This window comes from Leptopilina heterotoma, unplaced genomic scaffold (genome assembly GCF_015476425.1).
Source record: "Leptopilina heterotoma isolate Lh14 unplaced genomic scaffold, ASM1547642v1 Lhet_53, whole genome shotgun sequence".
Taxonomy (NCBI): Eukaryota; Metazoa; Arthropoda; class Insecta; order Hymenoptera; family Figitidae; genus Leptopilina; species Leptopilina heterotoma.
In genome coordinates, this window is record NW_025111115.1 from 468,229 (window position 1) to 478,561 (window position 10,333).

The 10,333-nt window shown below is 36.0% G+C and overlaps 2 protein-coding genes across 2 annotated transcripts; one reads left to right on the forward strand and one right to left on the reverse strand.

Annotated features, from left to right (window-relative positions):
• Positions 1 to 3,156: 3,156 nt before the first annotated feature.
• On the forward strand, positions 3,157 to 5,893 carry LOC122508282. The gene is given in 5 exon segments (XM_043621559.1): positions 3,157 to 3,286; positions 5,369 to 5,418; positions 5,421 to 5,526; positions 5,529 to 5,600; positions 5,603 to 5,893. Coding segments are annotated over 5 exon segments (579 nt in total). The 3' UTR covers positions 5,824 to 5,893.
• Positions 5,894 to 6,134: 241 nt separating this feature from the next.
• Positions 6,135 to 9,924, reverse strand: LOC122508283 (KIF-binding protein-like). The gene is given in 7 exon segments (XM_043621560.1): positions 6,135 to 6,145; positions 6,251 to 6,428; positions 6,430 to 6,479; positions 8,739 to 8,923; positions 8,925 to 9,111; positions 9,153 to 9,372; positions 9,916 to 9,924. Coding segments are annotated over 7 exon segments (840 nt in total).
• Positions 9,925 to 10,333: the final 409 nt, after the last annotated feature.

The window sequence follows — 10,333 nt, forward strand, 5'->3', positions numbered from 1 at the left end:
TTTAAAAAAAATTTTATTAGAAAAGATATTCTTAGATAACAAATTTTGTATTTGTAAATGTAGCAAGATGTCAAGAAAAATTTATAATGCCTTTATAGTAATATAAAATATGTTCACCTTTTGCAAAGAAGGCAAAAGAATGAATTTCTTTGTAGAGCTTAAAATCAAGCTCGACTAGAGCACCGTTGCAGTGGAGGTTTCGTAGATTGATCCTTCCTGTGTAAAACACTGGAGGAAAGTGATAGCTCTCAGTGTGCGTGTGCTCTTTTTATACAAGTAGCACGGACGTTGACGAAAGGCTTGTGCGAGACGATTAAATTTCCTTGTAGAGCTATAAATCAAGCTCGACAAGAGCACCGTATGCCGTGGAGGTTTCGTCAGTGCGCTGCACTGTTGGTGATATCCTTCCCGTGTAAGACACTAGAGGCAAGTGAAGCTCCCAGTGTGCGTGTGCTCGTTTTATACAAGTAGCACGGACGTTGACGAAAGGCTTGTGCGAGACGACCGAATTTCCTTGCTGAGAGCCAACTCAAGCTCGACAAGAGCACCGTCGCCGTCGAGGTCTTGTGAGTGCGCGGGCACTGTTGGTGAGATCCTTCCCGTGTAAGACACTGGAGGCAAGTGAAGCTCCCAGTGTGCGTGCGCTACTTTTATACTAGTGCACGGACGTTGTAGAAAGGCTTGTGCGAGACGACCGAATTTCCTTGCTGACAGCTAACTCAAGCTCGACAAGAGCACCTTCGCCGTGGAGGTTTCGTCAGTGCGCTGAGCTGATGAGTAGATCCTTCCCGTGTAAGACACTGGAGGCAAGTGAAGCTCCCAGTGTGCGTCTGCTACTTTTATACTAGCGCACGGACGTTGAAGAACGGCTTGTGCTAGACGACCGAATTTCCTTGCTGAGAGCCAAGTCAAGCTCGACAAGAGAATCTTCGCCGTGGAGGTTTTGTCAGGTCCTTCTCGTGTAAGACACTAGAGGCAAGTGAAGCTCCCAGTGTGCGTGTGCTCGTTTTATACAAGTAGCACGGACGTTGACGAAAGGCTTGTGCGAGACGACCGAATTTCCTTGCTGAGAGCCAACTCAAGCTCGACAAGAGCACCGTCGCCGTCGAGGTCTTGTGAGTGCGCGGGCACTGTTGGTGAGATCCTTCCCGTGTAAGACACTGGAAGCAAGTGAAGCTCCCAGTGTGCGTGCGCTACTTTTATACAAGTAGCACGGACGTTGAAGAAAGGCTTGTGCGAGACGACCGAATTTCCTTGCTGACAGCCAACTCAAGCTCGACAAGAGCACCTTCGCTCTCGAGGTATTGTCAGTGCGTTGGGCACTGTTGGAGAGATCCTTCCCGTGTAAGACACTGGAGGCAAATGAAGCTCCCAGTGTGCGTCTGCTACTTTTATACTAGTGCACGGACGTTGAAGAACGGCTTGTGCGAGACGACCGAATGTCCTTGCTGACAGCCAACTCAAGCTCGACAAGAGCACCTTCGCCGTGGAGGTTTTGTCAGGTCCTTCTCGTGTAAGACACTAGAGGCAAGTGAAGCTCCCAGTGTGCGTGTGCTACTGTTATACAAGCGCACGGACGTTTTAGAACGGCTTGTGCGAGACGACCGAATTTCCTTGTAGAGCCAACTCAAGCTCGACAAGAGCACCGTCGCCGTCGAGGTCTTGTGAGTGCGCGGGCACTGTTGGTGAGATCCTTCCCGTGTGAGACAGTGGAGGCAAGTGAAGCTCCCAGTGTGCGTGTGCTTCTTTTATACAAGCGCACGGACGTTGAAGAAAGGCTTGTGCTAGACGACCGAATTTCCTTGGTGAGAGCCAACTCAAGCTCGACAGCAGCACCGTCGCCGTCGAGGTCTTGTCAGTGCGCTGCGCTGATGGTAAGATCCTTCCCGTGTAAGACACTGGAGGCAAGTGAATCTCCCAGTGTGCGTCTGCTACTTTTATACTAGCGCACGGATGTTGAAGAAAGGCTTGTGCGAGACGACCGAATTTTCTTGACGAGCGCCAACTCAAGCTCGACAACAGCACCGTCGCCGTGGTAGTTTCGTCAGTGCGCTGCGCTGATGGTCCTTCCCGTGTAAGACACTGGAGGTAAGTGAAGCTCCCAGTGTGCGTGTGCTACTTTTATACAAGCGCACGGACGTTGAAGGAAGACCCCACTGCGTGGGGGGAATTACTCCCCACTTTCATGCTTAGCAATAGCTTTCTCTCTCTCTCTATCTCTTGGCGCGTCAAAGTGTTGCTAAGCATGAGAGTGTTGTGTCAGCTTAAGGTTTTTACAGAGAAAACTCTGAATTGTGAAAAATTGCTGCGTTGAAGAATGCACCTTAATACCCCCTCCACATCTTTTTTTTGGAAACTACAAAAGTGCAACGCACTATGTTCTCAACCCTGAACTTAAGAGACTAGTTTCTCAGCCGTGATAACGTTTATCAAAACAAACCAGCTATTTAAATGTGACAGTTTTAATGAAATAATAAATAATTAATAGAAGTAATAGAAAATAATAATTATAACTATTAGAGCAAGAGAGTTTAACATCTGTTTACATTATATCGAATTTATTCCTCGGTAAGTTAGGTAATAAAATTGCGACTTGAACGCAATATTTTTTCCGATAATTCCGATTTCGAAGTAAACCAATATTTATTTCAATATAAATATAAAATATATTTTGCAATAATAATTCAATTTATTGTTTGTAAATTTCTTATACAATTTTTGATTAAAGAGAAAAAAATGGATTTCCATGTTTTCTTATTAGAGCTGAAATATGCCCAAGTGAGAAAACTACTTTATTCCGACGATAAAATAATAGATGAGACAACACAATATAAAAACAAATATCCAGCAATTGAAATTTTAAAAAGTTCTGTTTTAAAAACCTCCAGCAATTTAATTAAAGTTGAGAACGACGTGAATACACTTCTTGTAATAATATCCCTAAATCTCTGTATTGTTTACGTCGCAACAGGAATTAAAACTCGGCAAATTAATTAATCCTACCGCAAAGAATAATACCAATGATATGTGTGCATTAAATAAACTGGGAATTCTTTTGTCATAGACAAATGAAGTTTCAGTCTCAATGATATTTTTATAAAGCGTCAAAGATGTTTACAAAGAATTTATTTTGCTGAAAAAATACACAATTAACATATGTCAAAATTATCTAGTGTAGAAATTATCAACGAACAAAAGGCAAAGACAATTTTGGAAAAATTAACACACGCTGAACTTGTATTATTTGGCACAAATTTATGGGACACTGGAGAATTATCTGAAATCAGTGTAATCTATACAGTCACATGACATTATCCCAACAATTGGAGAATTTTTGTATTTCGTTCTCTTTTGAGAAATGTAATATTTATTGGAAAATAAATAAAATTTTTCCAAATTGTTAAAAATTAGAGAAAAATAATAAAAAAATTTAATTTTCTAAAAGAAAAAATTGAAAAACTGTTATTTAATTAATTTAATTTAACTATTATTTACTCACTTTGGTATTTTATTTCTTATTTATTAGTATTAATTTAATTCGAATATCCTTCAATGGGAAATTATTATTATTTTCTTTTTGTTTTAGGAATGCATTACTATTTTGATAGAAAAAGAGTATCTGGTACGCAGAGGTCATAAAAACGATACGTACGATTACCTGGCGTGATTTGTTGATTGAGGACAACGTAGTGCAATCATAACACGCTATTCAAAAGCTAACTTCATCGGACGTGAACCCACCGCATATAAAAGTATTTCTTCGGTTTGTAAATTGTAGTTAGTTTAGAAACTTCATTAATTTATTTTTGAAAATATGTAAAATATAGATTTTTCCAGGCAAGTTGAATAGAAATTTTCCATTCAAATTTACACGTTTTTCACTCCTTTTTCTCATTTAGAGCAAGTCATTTTTTATTTTTCGAAAATCTAAAAAATTTTAATCATTCTTGGGAATTTTTCCAAAAGTCCTGCTATTTTTTCTTTTGCTGACAAAACTTTAAAATCTGTTCTATATTTTCAGAAAATTTGAAATTACTCAAAAAATGTGTAATTTTAATCAACTCCATTTAAAAATGGTGGAATTTATTTTATTATTAATTAGAATCTAATAAAAAATTTGGATTCAAAATCAAATTAACATTAACTTATTTGCAAATTTAACTATAAAGATTCTTGGTTAAAGAGAGAAATTTTATAGAGGAAAAATGTGTCAATATCTGAATTACATTGTATTGAAATTGTTTGCGCAATATTACACTCGAATTGTAACTACTTTTCAATGTTTAATTGAGCTTAATAGATGAGAGTGTATTATTAATCTGCTAAATCAGGGGATTTACCCAATATCGTTAGAGTATGATTTTTAGAATTCAGAATAATTTCCTAATGATATAGAAATGATTGGAAAAAATTTAATCTCCAAAACAAATATTTAAATTAATTAATATATTTTTTAAAAGACAATTTCAGGTACAAAATTTGTTATTATTAGTAATTAATAATTATAATAATTTTTTATTTATTTATTTATTTTGTTTAATAATTTTAGATATTTTTATTTTATTATATTTTTTACATTTATCTCTTTTCTAAAATTAGTTTTTTCTTCTCTCTAATTAAACCTTAATAATTTTCTCTCTAATTTTAATAGTACAAAATTATCTTAAATTATTATTTTGAAAAATATTAAATAAAAAAATCCAAACTAAAAATTTATAGAATTACAAATTTTTCAGTGATTTATGAAAATTTCAATTTTGTCCACTGTAAATAATAATTTTTGTTAATAAATTGAAAAGAGTTTTGCGGAAAAATGCAAAAGACGAAAAAATGAGTTCACATCTTGAATCTAGGGTACGTTTTGTGAAGCCCCTTCAATGTAAACCTTGTGGATGGAGCACAAGGCAATCAAAGTGAATGAATGAATGAAGCATGTGGTTGATAATCGTAAAGATTAAACTTGATTGGTTCTACTTTACGGATCGAGCAGAAATAATTCTCTTGTAGCCAGAGCTTAACTTTTTTCATTTCAGTTGCTATTTATAATTGACGATCAGAAACCAACTATATTACTATATTAAACTGCAATGAAATATTTATTTCTATAATTTATTTAATTATTTTTGAGGTTAGAATCAACAAAATAGTTTATGCAAATTATGTAAAATTGTCAATTGGCAAAAATGGCAAATTGTTTTCTTTATTTATAATTATGTTTTTTTTTTTTTAATAATTATAGAGTTGTTAAAAATTTAGTGTTTCTAAATAATAATTTAATAATAAATATTAGTGTTTATGTGACTAATTTGCAAAAATATAATATTCCTTCTTTTTTTAACAGAAAAATGTTTGCCTTTGTACTATTGAGTATTACTGGAAAATTGTAATGCAAAATATGGATCATTTGAAAATACGCAGACTCTGATCTTCAGGCATATGTGAACGCACATATTGAATCAAATTTCGAGTATTTATTATTAATGTCATTGAATTTTGAAAATAACGAGGCAAATCGAATTGGTTTTTGGCTATTATCGTTATGATTCAATTTATCACCAAGTGAAGTGGAACAATGAATTTAAATCAATTGCCACATTTCAAGAAATGGCCGAAGAAGCATTGAGACTTTACGCACAAACGAAAAATCATCCCAAACAAAACGTAGCAGTTGCACATTATTTGGAAGAAGAATTCATGGAACCACAAGCCGATTGTATTCGAAAATTGGCAGGACACTCCAATGACGACAAAAATATTCTACAAGATTGCGATGTATTTCTCTTCAATGAATATGATAGACTTTTTTTAATAAAATTCAATTAAGAATTAAATTAATTCACTTCATGTGATTTTGTCATTTAATATATTTTCGTTACTCTATCAATTATTGTTTTTCAAATTTCGAAAAATTTTAATTAAAATTTATGTTAGAGGATTTAAAAGACAAATATATAAAAAAAAAGTACGTATTTCATATTATAATGATTAAATGTAAATGTAAAATTAAAAATTATATTTTATTAAATTTTCCTTACACAGTAATAATTATGATTTATTAGATTAGAAAGTAATTTTTAGATAAAATGTTTTTATTTGAAAAAATATTCCAATTCCGAGAATTATAATTAGAATTATTACAATAGAACTTTATGAAATAAAATTGTATTATTCTTTGTAATTTAAAATAAATGTGTTTAAATTAAAGATTTATTTACAAATTATTATTAATTATTTATTTCTAATTTGCTGATTTTTAATGAAAGTAATTTGACAAAATTATTACAGACACTCAGTTCGACGTGCATCATTTCCTTGGCGTTTGAATTTCGTTCGCAGTAATTCACCAAGAAAAAATAGACATTGTAACTTTTTTCCACATTCTCGAGTTGTTGCTGTTTATCAGGTGTTGTAAATTTATTATACAGTTTTACCAACGTGAAAATATGCTCTCAATACAGGTCGTACAATGTAATCGGAAAATTAATTGCTGTCAATTAATAATTTTGAACTTTTTAACGATGCGATGAATTTTTTGAGATTTTTCTATCAATGATCTACCCAGGTGCGAATTTTGGTCGGCCGCCAGAGTTGGAAGGTCGGGCGCAGGTCGGCCCATCTATGGCTGCCAATAGGTCGGCAGCCAAAGTCGGGCCGACTTTGGTTACTGTTTCCACCCAAGTTTGGGCCGACTATGGGTGCCAAAGTTTAGAGAACCTAATTTTAGTTGGTCGGGCCGACTCTGGCCTCAGTCGGGCCGATGGTCGGTAAAACTATGGCAGCCAGAGTTTAGAGAACCTAATTTTAGTTGGTCGGGCCGACTCTGGCCTGAGTCGGGCCGACGGTCGGTAAAACTATGGCAGCCAGAGTTTAGAGAACCTAATTTTAGTTGGTCGGGCCGACTCTGGCCTGAGTCGGGCCGATGGTCGGCTAAAGTATGGCAGCCAGAGTTTAAAAAGGTTAATTTCTGTTGGTCGGGCCGACTTTGGCCTGAGTCGGGCCGATGGTCGGTAAAACTATGGCAACCAGAGTTTAGAGAACCTAATTTTAGTTGGTCGGGCCGACTCTGGCCTGAGTCGGGCCGATGGTCGGCTAAAGTATGGCAGCCAGAGTTTAAAAAGGTTAATTTCTGTTGGTCGGGCCGACTTTGGCCTGAGTCGGGCCGATGGTGGGTTAAACTATGGCAGCCAGAGTTTAGAGAACCTAATTTTAGTTGGTCGGGCCGACTCTGGCCTGAGTCGGGCCGATGGTCGGTAAAACTATGGCAGCCAGAGTTTAAAAAGGTTAATTTCTGTTGGTCGGGCCGACTCTGGCCTGAGTCGGGCCGATGGTCGGCTAAAGTATGGCAGCCAGAGTTTAAAAAGGTTAATTTCTGTTGGTCGGGCCGACTTTGGCCTGAGTCGGGCCGATGGTCGGTAAAACTATGGCAACCAGAGTTTAGAGAACCTAATTTTAGTTGGTCGGGCCGACTCTGGCCTGAGTCGGGCCGACGGTCGGTAAAACTATGGCAGCCAGAGTTTAGAGAACCTAATTTTAGTTGGTCGGGCCGACTCTGGCCTGAGTCGGGCCGATGGTGGGTTAAACTATGGCAGCCAGAGTTTAAAAAACCTAATTTCAATTGGTCGGGCCGACTCTGGCCTGAGTCGGGCCGACGGTCGGTAAAACTATGGCAGCCAGAGTGCAAAAATCCTAATTTCACTTGGTCGGGCCGACTCTGGCCTGAGTCGGGCCGATGGTCGGCTAAAGTATGGCAGCCAGAGTTTAAAAAGGTTAATTTCTGTTGGTCGGGCCGACTTTGGCCTGAGTCGGGCCGATGGTCGGTAAAACTATGGCAGCCAGAGTTTAGAGAACCTAATTTTAGTTGGTCGGGCCGACTCTGGCCTGAGTCGGGCCGATGGTCGGTAAAACTATGGCAGCCAGAGTTTAAAAAGGTTAATTTCTGTTGGTCGGGCCGACTCTGGCCTGAGTCGGGCCGATGGTGGGTTAAACTATGGCAGCCAGAGTTTAAAAAACCTAATTTCACTTGGTCGGGCCGACTTTGGCCAGAGTCGGGCCGATGGTCAGTTTGAAGTTGCAGCTTATAAAATCATTTTTGTTCTTAGGCTTTCATGTAAGCGTAGCGTAATGGTTAGCGTGTTAGACTTCGGTGCGTTAGGTTGCGAGTTCGATTCCTGCGAGCGTTAGAAATTTTAATTTGTATTTATGTGTAAGATTGCGTTTAGTGTTAAGATGTATACAATAAACAAATAAATAATGAATAATAATAATTAATAATAATAATAAATAATTAATAATTTTTTGCAATCGGTCGGCCGACTTTAGGCTGCCAAGGTCGGCACGACCAAGGTTGCCAAAGTGAATCCGACCTTCTTTCTCATGGTCGGCAAAGCTTTGGCACCCCTGGTCGGCCCGACTTTGGCAACCATAGTCGGCACGACCATGTCAGCCACTGGACGGCGGGTGTTACAATTCGCTAGTTCGGCCGACCTTTGGCTGCCAAGGTCGGCACGACCATGGTTGCCAAAGTCAAGCCGACATTCTTTCACATGGTTGGCAAAACTTTGGCACCCCTGGTCGGTCCGACTTTGGCAGCCATAGTCGGCCCGACCATGTCAGCCACTGGACGGCGGGTGTTACAATTCGCTAGTTCGGCCGACCTTTGGTTGCCAAGGTCGGCACGACTATCCACTTGGTCGGCGCGACCATGGCCCGACCAACTTTTCGCACCTGGGTAGTGAGATTATTAATTATTTTCAGAATATTTGGTGTAAGTCGTTCGTCACTCGCCTATAAACAATCTAATTTAATGTCGAAAATTTCTGAATATGTCTCACCGAGTTCCATCTATATTTGTCTACAATTACTTTGATAGTAAGTCTTGTGCAGCTCCTTAAGAATATCCTCAAGCATGTCTATTCGTCTTTTGCACTTCGTCGTTGTGAAAAATTGCCAAGTCCTTTTATGCTTGCGGATAATCCTGAATTAATTGGACATAATCCTATGCGTGATTTTCGAGAGAATAATATTGTATTGCACTGACAATCAATTCATTTATTTTGAAGAAAACTATTTTTTCGATGGAAAAATCGAGTATATTTCTTTTGCGATCGTTTAGATATTTTTCTCGTTACTTGTGAATTGTAATTTTTACAAACAATCTTTATCGATTTCGAACTTCTTCTCCTCTTGTTGGTCACATTCGATTATTAGTAAAAGACGTTCCTTCGAGACGATCAGGAGTAAAATTCCATATTTCAAACAACAACGGGAACCATCGATTATTCTGAGCTTGTAGTTTTCTAATTTTGCCGCTGATTCTTCTTTCTTTTCAACATTAGGCACAATTGCAGTCAAGGTCTTTTCATATTTACTTGTCTAGAAATAAATAAAGATATTTAAAAATATTTAATTATTTTCAAAAAAAAATTGGAAATTATATTATTTTTAATATTTATTATTTCAAAAAAAAATTCGAAATTAAAACAATGTTTTTAAAATTATTTATCATAAAGAATTCGATTATTTTACAAAATGTAACAAAATTTTTAACAATAATTACAATATTTTAAAAGAAATCAATAAAATCATGTGGAAAAATAAAACAACAATTTTTGAAAAAATTCAATTATTTAGAGACATTTAAATAAAATTCATTGAAAAATTAAATTATTTTCACAAATATAACAATAATCTATCACATGAATTGAAAGTAATAAATTGTTTTCTTGAAAATTCAATTATATTCACAACATGATTTATTAATAAAAAAATTATTTCTGCTAACGTAATTTGAAAAAAGAATTCCAACGTAAAATTATTTCGTGGCCCTGAAAAGGGCTGATTTTCTTTTTTTTTTCTTTTTTAATAATGATGATGGAATAATTACCTGCCGAAATTGTCAAGGTTGAGAGAATAGACTAGATCCATAGTAGTAAATGTCTTTCTTTTGGCGATAATTTGGAGGTTATCATGAAAACACTTTTCGATAGCGCTTTTCTCCACCTTTTCACAATTCACTATTTTTTTTATTTATCTTTTAATTAACTTTGAGAGAAAAAATCAAAATTATTAGAAAAAATGTTGAATTTTCTATTTAAAAAAAAAGAACAACAATTTAGTGATATTAATTCTCGTACTAAAAAATTGTAAGAAAAACAAAAAAATTATTATAACCTAACAATTTTTAAACATTTATAAAATTATAGTACACAACAATTTTGAATAAAATAGATTAATAGAAAAAATTGAATTTAAATTGATTGTAATAAAAAATATAAACACTAAAAAAAGGATAAAATCGAAACGACTTAAGAGGCTCCTGAAAACAAACTGACAA